Below are 18,833 nucleotides of genomic sequence, written 5' to 3' on the forward strand. Positions count from 1 at the left end.
GAGTGTGGTGAATGCGGTCTGCACCAGCGTCCCTCTGCTTCCCTCCTGAGTGCCGTGATTACCAACATGCACCCCCGGGACTGATTTTATGTGATGCTGGGGATTAAACCTTGGCCTTTGAGCATGTTAGGAAAGGTCCATCCAGGGAGGTGGTGGTGCACGCCTTTAATCCCAGTCTCAAACTCACAGAGATCCGCTTGCCTCTGCCTCCCGAGTGCTGGGATTAAAGGTGTGCGCCACCACTGCCTGGCTTCATTTTTCTTTGAGACAAGGTTCTGCTGGATTTCAATTTGTGTTTCTATTGCCTTAGCCCCAGAATCTCAGGCACAAAACCATTATCCTTAGCTAGGAGTCCTGGGGTTCAGGCCACCCTTATGATCCATGCTGGGTGTCCTGCCTGGCTTATTGGTAGAGGACAGGGAGTTTGCAAGAGGTGCCTACCAGTGGCATAAGCCACTTCCCCCATGGTGCCCCTGCTGGAAAGTCATTTGCATAGCTGCAGCCAGCTGCAAAGGAGCCTGGGAAAGGATAGCTAGCCAAGCCCCTCGGAGGATGTGGTTTGCAGCGGCCAGGAAGGCTACGAGCAGCCTGCTACATCATTGATCCCTCCTACAAAGAGGACTACCTTTAGAGTGATCGTGGGCTCCCGTGCTGCCTCAGTGTGTGGTACCTGGCCATGGGCTTTATCTATTTGGAGTCAAAGATTCCAGGAACTCATACCAAAGCAGAACTGTGATGTGATCCCAGCACCCCTGGCATTGCCCTTGATTTGTATGACTGACCTCTTCAAGAGCTGGATCTCTAACAGTTTTGGGTACCTCCCACGTGCTAAATGTTGTGAATGCACCATTAAGTAAAATTTATGTGTGTGTAGTGCTCAAGGAGAACAGAAGAGGGCGTCAGATTCCCTGGAATACAGGCTGTTGTGAGCTAGCCATGGAGCGGACATGGGCCCTGTGAGTTGACTTTGAAGATACAGTAAAAAAGATGGCACATATATTAGGAGGGGTAAATGCCATGAAGAAAAAACAAAAGAAGGGTAAACTGTTGTAGAATGGAACCTTGGTCACTGTTGCTGTGAAGAGACACCATGACCAGGGCAACTCTTACAAAAGAAGGCATTTAGCGGGGCTTGCTTGCGGTTTCAAAAGTTTAATCCATTATTGTGGCAATCATGGTGCTGGAGAAGTAGTTGAAAGCTGCATTCTGTTCCTCGAGCAGAAGGCACAGAGACAGACTGGACTTGGCGTGGGATTTTGAAGTGACACATTTCCTCCAAGAAGGCCACACCTCCTGGTCCTTTCAAGTGGGGACTGGGGTGACCCCCTGGTGATGAAGCATCAAATACATGAACCTATGGGCCACCTACTTAAGACACCACAAAGGGGCTGTAACTTTAAATCTCTTAGTTCTGCCTAGGAAGGGAACAGGTGGAAGATGGCAGTTGTGGAACTGTTTCCTGGCTGGACAGGCAGGAGCCCCCTGGGATGGTAAGGAAGGCTGGAGTGGCTGCACCCCCTGGGATGGTAAGGAAGGCTGGAGTGGCTGCGGGGTTAAGGCAGACACTGGGGTTGAGGACAGCAGAGTGCCCAGGCGTCACAGCCTTCTGGAAATTGGGTGTCCTGGTGCTGCACATAGTGTTCAGGCTCGGAATCCCAGCACTATGGAGGGTGTGACACATGGCTGAGAGTTCAAGGCTAGCCTGGGCTTAGGAAGAGTGATGTCCCTGTCTCGAAAAAACAGTACACACACCAGAAAGACTAAGAAATGAGGCTTTGAGATAGGCCATACTAATTGGTAGAAGCCTGGCACCAAAGCTGCTTTAAAAATCAAATGCCGATTATAATAATAGCTACCATTTACCAAGTGTTTACTGTTGCCAAGCCCTGCTCGGAGTTGCATTACATGTGTTAGCTCATAGGAGCTTGGTAGCTAGGAGCCTCTAAGAATAGGACCCAAATTACCAGAATGGCACCAGGAAGTCTGTGCTCACGGTGGACCAGGCCTGTCTCATTGCTTCATGTGGAGAAAAGCACCGGGTGCCGGGCTCACCCAGCTGATTCTCCGAGTTTCTTTAGTGGCATGTGACTTGCAGCAGCTATGCCCCAGCCCCTGAGGGTTGTGTCGTTAGACAAGCCATTGCAAAGTGTGGAGCTAGGCTTTGTGACACATTTCGGTAATCCCAGCATTCTGGGGGCTGAGGCAGGAGAAGTTCAAGACCGTCATGGGCTGCAGCAGCAGTCTGTTTGAAAGCTCCAGGGTTGTCCGAGGGAGTGCTGGGGGGAGGTCTGAGGTAGGGGCCTGCTTGGGGTGCTTGAGAGGGAGTGGAGCGGACAAGGGGAGGCCTGGTGACAGCAGGAAGCTGAAAGGTGCAGAGGGCCAGGCAGGCTTCAGTACCAAGAACTGAACCCAGGGCCCCTGTGCATAATGGGCAAGTGTTCTACAGAGCTACACTCCAGTCCCCACAGGGCAGATTTCTGTAGACATTTGTTTTATGTTTGGTCTCATGGTTCATGCTGACCTTGAATGCACTGTGTTGCCACCTGGAGTTTCTCACCTCTGAGTGCTAAGATCACCGGTGTGAGCCTCCCCCAAGTCCAGCTTTATGCATTGCTGGGACTGCAGCTAGGACTTACTTAGCTCATGTTAGACAATCACTCTCCCAAATGAGCCACATCTCCAGCCCTTTCAGGAACGTCTTAGAACTGCTACCACGAGGTTGAGCCCGTGTGGGAAGTCCACAGCCAGTAAGGAGCAGAGCTTATATTTTTTTTCTTTTTTTTTATAAGAATTTCCAGTGTTGCTTTCTTTCTTTATACTTATTTATTTATTATGTATACAATAGTTTGTCTGCATGTATGTCTGCAGGCCAGAAGAGGGCACCAGACCTCATTGGTTGCCGGGAATTGAACTCAGGACCTTTGGAAGAGCAGGCAATGCTCTTAACCACTGAGCCATCTCTCCAGCCCCCAGAGCTTATATTCTTAGCACTAAGTCAGAAGCAGTGCCTCACAGCTCAGGTCTGGTTCGCAAGAGCACCCGAAATTCTCCATACCAGCTCTGTGAGAGGTGAGTAATATTCTGGCTTTTGTTGGAAATGGAGATCTCGTTGGACTGTGATGGCACAGCCCTCTAATCCCAGCACTTGAGAGGCAGAGGCAGGCGGAGCTCTGTGAGTTTGAGGACAGCCTGGTCTACAGAGTGAGTTCCAGGACAACAAGGGCTGTTACACAGACAAACCCTGTCTCGGAAAAAAAAAACAAAACAAAAAAAATGTAGATCTGGATTGCCAAACCCAATCTCATGGCCAGTAGTTTGGCAGAGCCATGTAGAGGTCACCTCCCATGGAGGAGACCTGTTCCCCTTGTCACCTGGATGCTCCAGCCTCAGCAAAGGAGCTTTGCATTGTAAGTGTATTAGGCTACAGAGATAAAGTCTAACAGGAACTGGCTCCTTCACTGAAAGTCTGCCATGAGAGTGTGGCTTCTGACAGCCCAACTCCAGTTCAGGGGATCTGGCGCCCTCTTCTGGCCTCGGTTGTCCATGCACAGTCACCCGATGCACATGATTTAAAGTCTTTGAAAAGTGTGTGTTTGGACAGTTTGCAGGAGTCTCCCTGTACTCTCCCACTGTACTCCAGGGGTCAGACAGATGCTCAGGCTTGGCAAGCACTTTGTCTGCTGAGTTGTATCATTTTTGGTACCCTGTTGAAAGCTCACATGCCGAAATGTCTTCTGTAATTTATTTTTCCAATTTTTATGTGCATTTAGTGTTTTGTTTGCATGTATGTCTGTATGAGGGTGTCACATTCCCTGGAACTGGAGTCACAGACAGTTGCGAGCTGCCATGTGGTTTCTGGGAATTGAACCCTGTTCCTCTGGAAGTGGTTCCTCTTAACCATTGAGCTATCTCTCTAGCCCCCAAAATGTCCTTTTTGGTTTTTCAGACCAGTGTTTCTCTAACTTTAGACCCTGTTCTGAAACTAGCTCTGTAGACCAGGCTGGCCTTGAACTCACAGAGATCCACCTGTCTCTGCCTCCCAAGTGCTGGGGTTAAAGTGTGTGTCACCATTGCCTGGCCCCAAAATGTCTTTTAAAACCCATTCTTTTCATAACTGATAATAGCTGAGCATCCAAAAACTGGCAACAAATCCATGCTCATGGAAGGGATTATCTTGGTCCATTTATGTTGGCATAGCAATATGCTTGAGGCTGTATACTTTTTTTTTTTTTTTTTTTTTTTTTGTTTTTCGAGACAGGGTTTCCTTGAGGCTGTATAATGTAAATTTATTTCAGCTCTGGAGGCTGGGAAGTTCAAGATCAAGGTCTGATGGGCTTTGTTGCTCCCTTGTTAGCCGTGTTTGAGGAATCTTCTCAAGGGCTGATTGGCTCAGTGTCAGCCCATGGTTACCTGGCTCTGTGGGCCTGTAGTGGAGCAGAACCAATCATCTCATGAGGTTAGGATCTAGGCTCTCAATGTCGTCAGGTTGAGGTTGGCCATCACCCAACATTTCTATTGTTGCTTCATAACCATTGTTCTGTTAGTCATGAATCACAGGGTAAATATCTGTTTTCTTTTTTTAAAAAATAATATATGTGTGTGTTTATTTATGTATGTATAGTGTTCTGCCTGCATGTTTGTCTGCAGGCCAGGAGAGGGCACCAGATCTCATTATATATGGTTGTGAGCGGCCATGTGATTGTTGGGAATTGAACTCAGGACCTCTGGAAGAGCAGCCAGTGCTCTTAACCTCTGAGCCATCTCTCCAGCCCCTGTCTGTGTTTTCTGATGGTCTTAGGTGACCTGTGAAAGGGTCCTTCGAACACACAAAGTCGTGACTCACAGGTTGAGAACCACTACTCTAAAGGCTCCACCACTCAGTACTGTCACACTGGGGGACATACCTGTGACCACAGCACATAGATAACTGATAATGGGGCAGCATGCTCCCAGGCGTGACCCATACCTTCATGCCTAGCCCTCCTGTCATGAGGCTGCAGTGGAAAGCACTGTGGCTGCCATTATGGTCAGCAGCTGGTCAGGACCTGAGAACTGAGATGGGCATTCTAAAGGACTAGACCTACAGGATGCAGGTGACAGTGCTCAAAGCTCAGACTTGGGGAAAGGAGGATTGCGGGCCTCGAGAAACAGGCCTGCCTGTGATACCAGCTACTCCGGAGACAGGTCAAGCCCTGTGCAGTTTGGGTAGACAGTGATCAATTGGTTGGTGCTTTCACCTCAAAAGGGCCACACAGTGGCTCTTGTGTTCAGAGTCCAGAAAGGTGCTGGTGTTCAAATGTTGTAGGAGAGGTAGGGTGCCCTACTCCAGACCCCATGGCTGCTGTGGCTACCTTAATGTCTTTAGCCCTCTGCTATCACACCCAAGCAGGCAAGTTTCTCCTATTCTGTCCTCGCCTCAAGCTCAGAACTGAAGCCTGACAGTTTGCAGAAAGCCTTATTATCACTGAGCTCTTTGGAAGGCTGGCCTCCAGCCAAAGCCCTAAGTCAGCCGTGACCCAGTCAAGAGTGCATGCTGAACCACACCCTACACTGTCTTACTGGGGTGAGGCAGTGAAGGCTGGAGACACGGTATTTCTTACCCCTAGGAGCTTGAATTCAACTATAAGAAGTCTGCAGAGAAACTAGGGTAAGAGACAAGCCAGGGCAAGTCCCTGAGCAGGCTGGAACTTCTCTTAGGAGGTGGCAAGGGTTGAGAGCTGAGTAGCAGTGAAGCCTTTGCAGAGGGCTGCCGTAAGAACACCGCACAGGGAGCAAGTGCAAAGGTCCTGGGGCAGAACTCAGCCTGGTGTGGGCGTGGTTAGGGAAGAGTTGTTCCCAGCCGCCCAGACCCGAGTAATCACACAGAAACTAGATTAATTACAATACTGTTTGACTGATGATGTCTCAGGTGTATTTCTAGCTAGCTCTTACATTTTTTTTAAAGATTTATTTATTAGGGCTGGAGAGATGGCTCAGAGGTTAAGAACACTGCCTGCTCTTCCAGAGGTCCTGAGTTCAATTCCCAGCAACCACATGGTGGCTCACAACCATCTGCAATGAGATCTGGTGCCCTCTTCTGGCCTGCGGCATACATGCAGACAGAATATTGTATACATGATTAATAAATAAATCTTTAAAGAAGATTTATTATTGTATACATGATTAATAAATAAATCTTTAAAAAAGATTTATTATTGTATACATGATTAATAAATAAATCTTTAAAGAAGATTTATTATTGTATACATGATTAATAAATAAATCTTTAAAGAAGATTTATTATTGTATACATGATTAATAAATAAATCTTTAAAGAAGATTTATTATTGTATACATGATTAATAAATAAATCTTTAAAAAAGATTTATTGTATACATGATTAATAAATAAATCTTTAAAAAAAAGATTTATTATGTATACAGTATTCTGTCTGCATGTATGCCGCAGGCCAGAAGAGGGCACCAGATCTCATTACAGATGGTTGTGAGCCACCATGTGGTTGCTGGGAATTGAACTCAGGACCTCTGGAAGAGCAGGCAGTGCTCTTAACTGCTCAGCCATCGCTCTAGCCCTACTAGCTCTTATATCTCAAATTAACCCAATTTTTAAAATTTTATATCTTACCATGAGGGTCGTGGTTTGTTACCTCTTGCTTCTTGGGCAGCTACATGGTGTTCCCCCTGACTCTGCCTATTCTCTATATACATCTTTTCCAGCCTAGCTATATTCTGCCCTGCAATAGGCCAAAGAAGCTTCTTTATTAACCAGTGGTAATAAAACATATTTGCAGTATACAGAGGGAAGTCCCACATCAAACAGTGATTGTACAGCTGAGAGGGATGTGGCTGCTTGATCCTCACAAGTAAAGTTTTCAGTTGCTATACATAGGGTGTCAGTGGACTCCATAAGGCAATACAGTGTGTCTTTAGCAGAGACTGGAAGTGGGTTGTGGTGGGAAGGGGGTCAACCAGGAGTCGGGGATAATGCTGCATGAGAATTTGCCTGAACACAGTAGAGTGCACAGCTCACCAGTATAGTGGCAGTTGAGCTGACCAGAGACTGCAGAAGTCATACCAATCCATTTTACGTCTTTTGTCATTCAAGTGGTTGTACCTCATGCATGGGGTTTGAGCTGTAGACACAAACTCGGAGACCACCATTGATGTCATTACAAGCCTTGGTTACCTTGACATCTGAGGGCTTTGAGGGTTGTACCTGACTGGGCCACCATCTTGGGAGAACACATGAGATTTTATCTGTTTGGAGTCAAGGAAGCAAGTGTGGGGGTTGGGAGAATACCTGAGGCAGAAACAAGGCTTTCACCAGGTGCCAAAGGGAAGGCTTCACTTCTGTACACTTGGTGTCTTGGAGGAAAAAGTGTTAGCTAAATGACCGCACACCCATTTCCCATTCATCACTCCAGAACAAGAGCTCCAGGCTAACCCTGTCACACATCCCACACACCAGCGCGAGGTGACATTTTCCATGTGAGAACTGCTGTCCAGACTCAAGGGTGTTATAATTTTAAAAAACGGCACGAGAGAGAAAGATGCCATGTGACAGAATTTACATGGAGAGGTTTTAGGGGAAAGAGAACCTAAAAAGAGGGAAGGGGGCTGGGAGACTGGCCTCTGGGGACAGGAGCAGCAGAAGAGCAAAGGGGGAGAGACAGGCAGAGAAGCAGGGACAGAGAAAAAGACAGGAGGTGGGCAGGGACCCTTTAAAAGGGAATGTTATCAGTGTTACAGAGGAGTGGTCTTAGTGGCTACAGCTGAGGACGTATCCTGTCAGAACCCCAGGGCAGGCCTGTGCAGATGCCTGAATACTAACACAGTAACTGGTCTGAGGTGAAGCCAGCAATTGGACAAGGAGCTGGAACTGACACCTGCCTCCTGCTGTGACCTCTCCTGTATGGGACAGGGACCTAAAATAATGGCAACTTAATTAAAACAGAAGTTCCTGTTCCTGTTACATAGTAACAACGCTCCATGACAGCAGCCCAGGCTCCTCCTATCTTGTTGCTCTGCCATTCCCTGTTGCTTCTGACTTTATGGTGATGATTGCTGGGTAACCATGTCCAATTCCACAGAGAAAGGGAGAGGAAAGGTAAGTCTCTTTCCCAAACTTGGGAACTCTACCCAGAAATTTAGTCAGACCTTGGTCACAGTGCCACGGCTAGCTGCAAGGGGATCTGGAAAGTGTGTTTTGTTTGGCTCATTAAAAATTGACAGGAGTCATTTCTACCACATCCACTTCACTTGTGGCCTTTTTGTTTTTCCAGACAGGGTTTCTCTGTCCTGGAACTTTGTAGACCGGGCTGGCCTCAAACTCACAGGCGTGCACCACCATGCCCAGCTCACCTTTGGGCTTTTAAAACATTCTTCAGGGATAATACAGACTTAGTGGGACTCATTCCCAGGGCAAGGATGACATCCACTACTCTGCCCCTAATGACAGTTAAACTCTTCGCTGGGCCTTTCAGGAAAGCTGTAACCAGGGCCTCCACAGGAAATCTCAGTGTTGGCCAAATGAAGCACAAAGCAGAAGGCATCTCTGTTTGATTCCAAACTAGTTCTGCAGGCCTGGGCCAGCTCTGCCCTGTGCTCCCTCCTCCCACTTCCATATGTTCCCCAGCAGTTCCCACTCAAAAGCCAGGGCGCTCTCCTTAGTTTAACATGGATGTTTGGTTTTTAGACACCCTTTCTGTTGGTTTACTCATGGCACCTCTTTTGTGCATATAAAAATAGCCCATCACTAGAATGATACACAAAAGTAGTAAAAATGGGGCGTAAATTATCTGCAGTGGGTAGTACCTTGCAACGCCCTTACCCCTCTGAGTTGGGGAAAGCTGGCATAGGGATGGAAGAGACAGGGCCTAAAACTGTAGGCCCTCCGCCCCCCCACCTCAGGGTCCAACTCGCTCCTCCTTGCCCATCCCCAAAGGCCCATCCCCCCCCATTTTCCCTACCCCCCCACCTCAGGGTCCAGCTCGCTCCTCCTTGCCCATCCCCAAAGGCCCCATGCAGGTCTGGAACTCACCCAGCATTGCAGGCTAGCAGCACTTCCCTTCCCTGCCCCCACCCAGGCACCAAGCCAGGGTAATTTCCTCCTGCAGCCCCTGGCATCCATCTGGGGAAAATTAAAGGTGATTATAGAATCTGAAGCTATTTAACTGGGAATGGGGAAGATAGGAGCAATTTTTCCTCCTTGCTTTCTCAATGCATCTATTTATCCGATGCCTCTGCTTCTGGAAAGGCCCTATGTTCTCCAAACACTGCAGATGTAACACTCGAATTGTGCCTTCCTGGCAGGATAATTAAATCCTTCTAGGAGATCTGCGACCCTAGCATGGGTAGATCCCCCAGCTGTAGAGCCCCATCACTGCAGAGAGGGCTCACAGAGGTCTACTCAGAGCTCCCCTAAGCATGCCCGCTGTCGTGTTGATGGCGCCCTGCTTTCTGGGCAATATGCCGGCCACACACAGTCCAGTTAAAGGAGCTAGGGGTGGTGTGGGTTTCATGGACCTGGTGGTGCTGCCTGAGAAGCGGACAGGGTCTACTGGGTCTTGGGTGAGCACCGTGGGGAGGGCTTGGCGGTAGGACTGTGGCTGCATTGGTGGATCAGGGTCTTGCTGGAAGGGCATGAGCAGGCACAGGTGAAGCAGAATGAAGAAGGCTTCCTGCAGCTTATGGACCATAAAGTATTCAGGTGCTCTTTCGTCATGTGACACTCCGGGAAGCTGGCATCGGTGAACATGATGAGGCAGTGAGTGCACTGTGGAACTCCTAGGTGACCTGGGGAGAAGCGAGGGGCAAGGCCAGGAGGAATCTCCAAGCCCTGTCCTGGGCCTTGGAACCATGCCAGCCATCACCAGTGACGAGGCTGTGTGTGAATGAGCAGACTGAAGCACAAAGATATGAAAGGGTGCAGCCAGTTTCAGAACCTAAAGTCGGCCTGTCCGACAAAGCGGTGTGCATGGTGATCAAGACACTGCCTGAGGCGAATCTCCATACTCTAGGCAAGGACAAGTTTCATCATCCAAAAACTGGGGTCTTGATCTTAGCAACTCCATACCATCGTAATGCTACAACGTCGGCAATTACTGCTCCTGAGACAGTGATGGGCGGCCTGACACCTGGGAGCTGACACCCCTAGGCCTGTCTAGAGAACAGATGCAGTTTCACAGAACGTTTGTTAGAGACAAGGCTACGATGGGAGCCAGACAAGAATGAATATTGCCCAAGCCATGAGTGTGACTGCTGCTGTCAGCCTCAGCTTCAGCCCCAGTCCCTCCCTCCCTCCCTCCCTCTCTCCTGGATCAGGCTTACAATCACTGATAGGTACAGTGGCATGCGCCTGTAGTCCCAGCACTTGGGAAGAAGAGGCAGGTGGCCCTCTGATTTCAAGGCTAGCCTGGTCTATAGGACAGTCAGGGATACACACTTGGCTCCCAGATGTCTGAGCTCTTTGTTACTGTCTCGGGAGAAGTCAGTTGTAGCATTGTGCCTAGCCACTGAGACTTTGTCTCAGAAAAACAACAAAAAGAAAAAAGAAAATCCAATCATGGATGCCTCTGCATCCTGAACAATGACCCTCTCCTTTGAACTCTTCCTAAAAACCACACACAAACCTAATCCGGTAACACCAACCTTTAATTTTTTTTTTTTTTTTGAGATAGGGTTTCTCTGTGTAGCCCTGGCTGTCCTGGAACTCACTCTGTAGACCAGGCTGGCCTTGAACTCACTCTGTAGACCAGGCTGGCCTTGAACTCAGAGATCCACCTACCTCTGCTCCCCCACCCCCAGTGCTAGGATTAAAGGCGTGTGCTACCACCACCAACCCTATAAACCCTGTTTAACACTCTTCCTGCCTAGAGACTACCTCCAGTAAAGGACAAAGGGTATGGCTCAGTGGTAAAGCCCCTGCATAGCATGCACAAGTCTCTGATATATATGTATGTATATGAACAGAGATCCACCTGTCTCTGCCTACCGAGTGCTGGGATTAAAGGCGTGCACCACCACCACCTAGCTATATGATTTTCAAGACAGGGTTTCTCTGTGTAGATCAGGCTGACCTTGACCTCACAGAGATCCACCTGCCTCTGCCTGTATTAAAGGCGTGTGCCGCCACCACCACCGGTTATTACACCCTTTTGATATAAGAAACTGAAGGCCAAGCCGGGCGGTGGTGGCACACGCCTTTAATCCCAGCACTCGGGAGGCAGGCAGATCTCTGTGAGTTCGAGACCAGCCTGGTCTACAAAAGCTAGCTCCAGGACAGGTTCTAAAGCTGCAGAAAAAAAGAAAAAAGAAAAAAGAAAAAGAAAAGAAACTGAAGGCCAGTCACATTGAAAGTCTAAGGATTAGTTGGGCAATGGTGGCACACGCCTTTAATCCCAACACTGTGGGGGGTGGGGGGGAGCAGAGGACAGGCAGATCTCTGTGAGTTCAAGGCCAGCCTGGTCTACGTAGCGACGTAGCGAGTTCCAGGACAGGCTCCAAAGCTACAAAGAAAGCCTGTCTCGAAAAGCAAAAACAAACCAGTCTAGGGACGAGTTGGGCCAAGAACCTTGGGGACGCATGCACAGTAAGGATATTCCCAGTCACAACCCCAACCTCACTTGGAATCCCCTTATCCCTCCGAATGGCATCCTGCTTCTGCCTGTCCTCAGAGCAGGGTACATCTGATCATGAGAGGAGGCCATTTCTGGCACATAGCTAGCCAGCTAGGGTCACTCCAGCCACTTCAAATACAGAGGTCCCTTTAGTGTCATTCCTGCACCATCCCCTCTATCCAGCAAGTACTCAGAGAGGTTGCCTCCCTCTCCTTGGAGGAGCCTGCCGCTCCGTGGTCTCTTCATAGTGATGGCCCCCATGTTCTGGTCAAGAACAGAAAAAAAAATGGGTGAGGCTGCGCATGTGTCACCGGCCACAGAGGGCATATGTGTGTATGTGTGTGTGTGGAGAGAGAGAGAGAGAGAGAGAGAGAGAGAGAGAGAGAGAGAGAGAGAGAGAGAGAGAGAGAGAGAGAGAGAGAGAGAGAGAGAGACAGAGAGAGAGAGACAGAGAGAGAGACAGAGAGAGAGTCATTGAACTCTGATAACTCACTAGAAAAGCTTCACCCGTCTCATACGAGAGACTCCTCGGGTTTTTGACACTTCCATCTTCAAGTCCCTGTGACCTCTGATCTTCACCAAAACAAAATCCTTAACAAGATGGAACCCTTGATCTTTCATACCAGCGTTGTCCTAGTTTCTCACGAGGGTCCAGACAAGTAGTGGCACTCACACTTTAGCCCCCTTCTTCCCAAGAGACACCCTTCTCTGACATCTGTGAGTCCCGTCTCACCCATAGCCACCGCCGCCCTCGCTCGCTTCTAGCTCATTTTTGAACCGCGCTGCTCCCACGCACTGCCTTCTGCCCCAAGCTCGCTGCGCCCTCTAGCTTTCTTCCTCATAGCAAGAGGACTGTCCCTTAACTGCGCCTGATAGTCGATCGCCACAGCGCGGCTACCGGAGGAGAGCAGGGTAGAATCTTTCCAGTCTACAGACTCTAGTGATCTCTGGGTCTGTTGCCCCCACCCGTGTCTCCCAACCAGGTTCAAGGTTGTATTTCGGCATTAGCACAGTCAGTCAGCCAGATCCTGGGACTAGCAGGTGGAGAGGTCCTTCCCTGTACTTGGGAGCGTGATGATGACGTTCGTAGTGTGTTCCGTACAACTCGAAGCTTACTGCTCGGACGCTTAGCTTCTTGTTCTCTTTGCCGTACAAGCCTATACTCACTGCGCAGGCGTTTTGGTTGCGGGTCGTGGTGGGGCACCACCCATTAAGCTTTCTGCGCACGCGCTCGGACTACATTGTTCCAGTGCCCAAACTGCCTTAGCTAGGAAGAGAGAGCGTCTCGGGTGCTGAGTGCTGCCGAGGACTTGTCTCTCCGCGGCGGCGTTCCTAGACACACCCGGTCTTGGAAGGAATGACGTCAAGATAGAGCCACCCGAAGGCGTCCGAATGTCTCTGAATCCTGACGCTCCAACCCCTTCGGCTTCCATCAGCTCGTCTTAAGGGGCGGGGCTCCCTCTGTTCTCCCGGCGAGTCTACACTTTGCTAGGTTGGTGATTTGGAACGGGGAGAGGGAGGGCCATCCTCGGGTCCCCGAGACACTGCAGCCAGATTTCTGAGCTTTTGAAATAGAAAGAGAAATGCGTTCGTGTGGAGAATGGACAGACACCTAGCTCTCCAGGGAATAGGCCTTTGGCGTTGGGTTTCTAGGTCCTACAGAGTCACACTGGAGAATGGAAATAGAGGACAGACGGGAGGAGTGAAGTCTGGATCTACAGTGGGGCAGCTAGGAAAGGGTGTTGCAGGGCGTGGTGGTGCACGCCTTTAATCTCAGCATTCTGGGAGGCAGAGGCAAGAGGATCTCTAAGTCTTGGCCAGCCAGGATTACACAGTGAGACCCTATTTAAAAAAAAAAAAAAAAGCAAACGAAACAAAACAGAAGGTCTCGCGTGTCCCTGACCCCGGTGTTTCACCACCTCTTGCTTTCCAGCAATGCCTCTGCCGCAGGGTGACGTGACTGCCTTATTCCTGGGGCCTCCGGGCTCGGGAAAGTCCGCGCTGATCTCCGCGTTATGTGGCAAGAATGTGGAAACGGTAGAGATTCCTGAAGGACGACCGGATTCTGGAGTCCCCATTCTGAGAGCTGCGGCCCCAGGCCTCTTCCTAGGCGAGCTGAGCTGCCCACCCGCAGCTCCAGGACCCTGGGCGGCGGAGGCCAACTTGCTGGTATTGGTTCTACCAGGATCTGAGGGGACTGAGGAGCCCTTGACCCCAGCTCTGGGAGAGGCAGCGCGGGCCGCCCTGGCCCGAGGGACCCCGCTGCTGGCTGTACGGAATCTCCGTCCTGGAGATTCCCAGAATGAAGCTCAGGCCCGGGATCAAACTGCGGCCTTGCTGAACAGCGCTGGGTTAAGAGCTGCTCCTCTCTTTGTGCTACCGGCCGATTGCAGCAGCAGTGACCGCTGCGAGGAGCTGGAGCGCCTGCAGGTGGTGCTGCGGACCCAGGCAGAGGCGCTGCAGAGGTGAGGGAACGGTTCGGGTTGGGTGGGGTGGCTGTTGTCTTTAGCCTAGACTCGGCTACCGTGGTCTTTGATGTTCTCGAGCCCTGTTCCTAGAGAGTTAGAGGCAAGACTTTATTGGCTGTCTATTTTTCCATACCCTACTTATTTTGCCTAGACTCCCCCAACCACCCATGAGCACAGATTTTGAGATCAGGGACGTTTCATCATAAACGAGGGCTGAGGGCTCGTTTCTTGTTTGTCTTTTTTTGTTTGTTTTGTTTTGGTTTTTAAACCTTTTTGTTATTTAAAACATGCACCCGTCAAGGGTTAACTGGAGGGCCTGCCACAAAGATCTTAGCTAGTGTAAGCTCTCTGGCATCACAGCACCCTCTCTGGTGAGAGTTGAGAAGAGGCCCAGATATGTGCAAATACTGTCTACAGACCAAATGCTGGACTCAGTGACATGTGTGGTCCCTCGAAGATTTTACCCGAAGACTCTCCAGCACCCTTGTACTCATCAGCTTGGTTCTCAAGTGACCCCCGTCCCTCTCTCCCCCTTTCCCTGGCACCAAACACTTTAGGAAGGAGCTCTGTTTCTGATTGGTCGCCCGGCTTCTCCATTTCCCAATTCCCTCTCAGAGGCACACTGCCTACTGACTCTCTCCTAAACCCACCCCACCCCAGCTGCCTACTGCCTTAGTTTATGAATCAGGAAGGGGCTGCCTCTGCCTGAGAGCCACTTCTCTTTTACTAGCCTCACCTGCCCCGCCAGTCCTAGACGAATTCTCCCCTCACACGTCCTTCCTAACATCCACCCTTAGGAAAAAAGCCTTTGGGGACACCTTAAGCCACCACGCATTTGCCATTGCGTCCTTGCCTTCCTCTAAGCTCCACCTCCTAGAAGCCTTCCCTAGTCCTGAGGGTTAGTCCTCGTTTTCGGTTCTGTTGAAAACCTGACCTTCAGTTTACCTGTGGTATCCAGACCTCTGGGCAGCCCTTAAGACCCTCCCTTAACTTTATGGTCCCGCTCCACCTGATTTCTTATTTTGCTTTAGTTCCTGGGATTCAGAAAGATTATTTTTAAATATAACCATAGCCAGGTTCTTGCTCGCCCAGCTTTTCCTGCTTCTAAAGCCCTTCTGCCTTTGACCTTTTCCCTCCCTTCCCCCACTCCCGCAGGCTCCTGCCACCTGCCCAGGATGGCTTCGAGGTGCTGGGCGCAGCAGAGCTGGAAGCTGTACGCGAGGCCTTCGAGACCGGTGGCCTGGAGGCGGCACTGTCGTGGGTGCGCGCTGGCCTGGAGCGCCTGGGCAGCGCGCGACTGGACCTGGCGGTGGCCGGCGCTGCCAATGTAGGACTTGTGCTGGACATGCTACTGGGCCTGGATCCCGGCGACCCAGGTGCTGCGCCTGCCTCAGAGCCCACTGGACCCACCCCTTATCCGGCTCCAGAGCGCCCCAACGTGGTGCTCTGGACCGTTCCCTTGGGCTCCACGGCCACATCCCCTCCCGCCACCCCTCACCCGACCCACTATGATGCCCTGATCCTCGTCACCCCTGGGGCTCCCACCGAAGAGAACTGGGCCCAGGTCCGCTCGTTGGTGTCCCCAGATGCTCCACTCGTCGGTGTGCGCACGGACGGCCAGGGCGAGGATCCACCCGAGGCTCTGGAAGAAGAAAAACCTGAGAAGCTCGAGAATGCAAGCGGCGGGAAGTCAGGGGATGCACGCAGCGAAGGAAAAGAAAACCCTGGCTCCGGGGACTCAGGGCCCATGGCTGCTCGGAGCCCGGAAGATGAGCCGTGGGAGGTGTTGGAGGAAGTGCCTCCGCCGGTGTTCCCTCTGCGCCTAGGTGGTCTTCCGGGACTGGGAACCTGGCTGCAGCGTGCACTCCCTGTGGCTCAGTCCGGGGCACTTCTGCTGGCGCTGCCACCCTCAAGTCCCCAGGCGGCGCGGAGGAAGGCGGCGGCGCTGCGAGCAGGAGCATGGAGGCCAGCCCTGCTGGCCAGCCTGGCGGCAGCGGCCGCCCCAGTACCAGGATTGGGCTGGGCTTGCGACGTGGCGCTTCTCCGGGGACAGCTGGCTGAGTGGCGGCGCTCGCTGGGCCTCGAACCAACGGCAGTGGCGCGCCGTGAGCGCGCCCTGGGCTTGGCTCCTGGAGTGCTGGCCGCGCGCACGCGCTTCCCGGGCCCAGTGACACGCGCTGAGGTGGAGGCCAGATTGGGGTCCTGGGCCGGCGAGGGCACAGCGGGAGGTGCGGCGCTGGGCGCACTCTCCTTCCTATGGCCCGCGGGTGGCGCAGCAGCGACAGGTGGGCTGGGTTACCGTGCTGCTCATGGTGTACTGCTGCAGGCCCTGGATGAGATGCTGGCTGATGCTGAGGCGGTGCTGGGACCCCCAGAGCCCAATCAGTGAGGAGTGTGGTAGGGGCTGGGGTGCCTGGTGACTTGGTTTCTGGCCCCACAGCCTCTGAGATTGAGGGGTGGTACTCAGACCCGGGGACTTGAAGGAGACTGACTTCTTGTTGAAATCTGCGACATACAGTCACCTGATTTCCTGGGTTATGAATGGGAGTAGGGTTTGAACGCCATTCGTTTGCCTTTCAGACGCTAATGCAGTGAAGGGAGTTGGGGGCCTGGGCTCCTAGAAATGGGAGTCTCTTGGCCTCCAGCTGGCACCTGGTCCTAGCTATTTAAGCCTAAATTACTGCCTGTGAGTGGACCTATGGCTGTGAGCCTGGTACTATAGAGAGTTAGAACCCTTGAAGGGCTGGGTCCCAATGGGAAACAAGATGTGTAAGTTGCCCCGGAAAGAACAGGTTTTCGGGACCCAAACGGACTTGGGACCTTCATTTCAGGAGCCATGAGAGTCTTAAATGCTGGTTCTTAAGAATTGGGACTTCGGTTGTCAATTCCTGTGTGGTGGGAAACCCTGTAGAGACGCTCTGGTCTCATGGAGAATGGAGGTTCGTCCACCATTTGATCTCCGAGGCTTTGTTGTAGAGAACCTTGACCTACAAAATTGTATCTTTTTTTTTTTTTTGGTTTTTTTTTCGAGACAGGGTTTCCCTGTAGTTTCTAGAGCCTGTCCTGGAACTAGCTCTTGTAGACCAGGCTGGCCTCGAACTCAGAGATCCGCCTGCCTCTGCCTCCCGAGTGCTGGGATTAAAGGCGTGCGCCACCACCGCCCGGCTTGACCTACAAAATTGAAGGGAGGAAACCAGAGGTCTAGGCATGGTGGTCTCCTGATGGCCAGAGTCTGGGAATGGGGTCTTTTCGTTATGGAAGAGTAGAAACCCACACTTGAGAAATACCTCCCATGAGCCCCTGTGAACTAGGATCCTGGCAACTGCCTCTCCGTGCTTTGCTGGGAAGGGGTGTGACTACCCCCACTTTATAGGTGCTGGGTGATTCAGGGTCTGGCATGTGTGTTCCTTGGCTATTGGGCCTTGGAGTGCTTTGCTCCTGCTGTTTTGGAAAGGCAGGGGGTCCTGCTGTAGCAGTCTAGGCTTCTGGGAAGGTACCAGGAGTGAGGCAGAGGCAGAAACCACAGTACTGTCAGCTTTGTGTAGGTGGGAAGTGCCCCCAAATGGTTCTTCAGTGTCAAAAACAGAAAGGGAGGACTGGGTAGATGGGACCGCCAGCTCAGAGATGCAGGCCAGAGGCTTATCGACACAGCAAGGCTCTGCGTGACCTGGCCCCTGCCTCTTCTCTTTCCCTGCCCATCTCCAGCAAGCCTGGTTTGTCTTTCTGATGCTTGGGTCCCACTTCAGGGCTTGTGATTTTCTGGTTTTTCTGCAGAATGCTCTGCCTCCCCATCTTTTTTGAGATTGGGTCCTTATTCATCAGATCTCCCTGAAATGGCTCCTTTAGAAGCTTTCTGATTGCCCCAAGTAGCTTACACTGACCCTGGCCACGTGATCGTTTCTGTGCCAATAATGGCTTTGTTTATTTGTTCATTCTTTCATTCACCTGATTGTTGGCTCTTGCCCCATGCCTGTCCTTTTCTTGGGTGTACCCTAGCACCCAGAGCAGTGCCCGACACACGATAGGTGCCTAGTGTTTAGTATTTTAGTTTATTGATCATTGGCATGTGGCCTGGAATTCAGATGGTTGATATCTTGTTACAAAAAGGGACAAGCTAGAGAGAAGCGAGCACCTAGTGGGAGAGTAAACAGGGATAGGCACGGCTTGGTCATTGTCACCACTTGAATGAGTGTCGTATATCTGCCAAATGAAAGCATTAGAACCATGAGAGCTTCTGAGGGCTGCGTGGTCGGGTACCACCCCCATCTAACCTTAAACTCTCACCACTGACCCAATTTGCCCCCACAAGAGTTGAGGGGGCACCTGATAGGGAGGCTCATGCATGCAACCCCAGCACTTGGTGGAGATAGGAGAACTAGAAGTTTAATGCCATCTTCAGCGACAATGGAGAGCTGCAGGCCCATCTGAGCTACGTGCCCCATCTCACTATTTAGTCTAGACTGACCTTGAACTCAGTGTGGTTTGGCCCCTGCCTAGCCCATCTAGCCTGATATTAGGTCCTTATGCTTGAATTGCCCCTGCCTCAGCCTCTGTAGTATTTGGAGCACAGCCCAGAACCCTAGCACCTGGCTCCATTTGAGCTCTTATTGAGATGCCTGGCATTCTTTTCACTGAGAGCCTATGGGTTCCTTACACCTGAGCACACCTCAGCTCACAAGACACACCTAATTGGAAATACTTGAATTCATAGGTGGAGAACCCAAGTCACATACCCACGTTGCCTCAGT

The 18,833-nt window shown here is 51.2% G+C and overlaps 1 protein-coding gene across 1 annotated transcript; it reads left to right on the forward strand.

Annotated features, from left to right (window-relative positions):
* The first annotated feature begins 12,795 nt into the window (after positions 1 to 12,795).
* On the forward strand, positions 12,796 to 17,077 carry Irgq (immunity related GTPase Q). The gene is made up of 3 exons (XM_038340322.1): positions 12,796 to 13,109; positions 13,551 to 14,082; positions 15,241 to 17,077. Exons 2-3 carry the CDS (start codon positions 13,553 to 13,555, stop codon positions 16,472 to 16,474), a joined length of 1,764 nt encoding a protein of 587 aa, XP_038196250.1. The 5' UTR covers positions 12,796 to 13,109; positions 13,551 to 13,552; the 3' UTR covers positions 16,475 to 17,077.
* The last annotated feature ends 1,756 nt before the right edge of the window (positions 17,078 to 18,833 follow it).

The sequence above is a fragment of the Arvicola amphibius genome, chromosome 8, assembly GCF_903992535.2.
Source record: "Arvicola amphibius chromosome 8, mArvAmp1.2, whole genome shotgun sequence".
NCBI classification, from domain to species: Eukaryota; Metazoa; Chordata; class Mammalia; order Rodentia; family Cricetidae; genus Arvicola; species Arvicola amphibius.

Coding starts and splice junctions, on each gene's coding strand:
- Irgq (XM_038340322.1), top strand. CDS start 13,553: ATGCCTCTGCCGCAGGGTGACGTGACTGCCTTATTCCTGGGGCCTCCG. Junction 14,083..15,240: donor CAGGCAGAGGCGCTGCAGAG/GTGAGGGAACGG, acceptor CCACTCCCGCAG/GCTCCTGCCACCTGCCCAGG.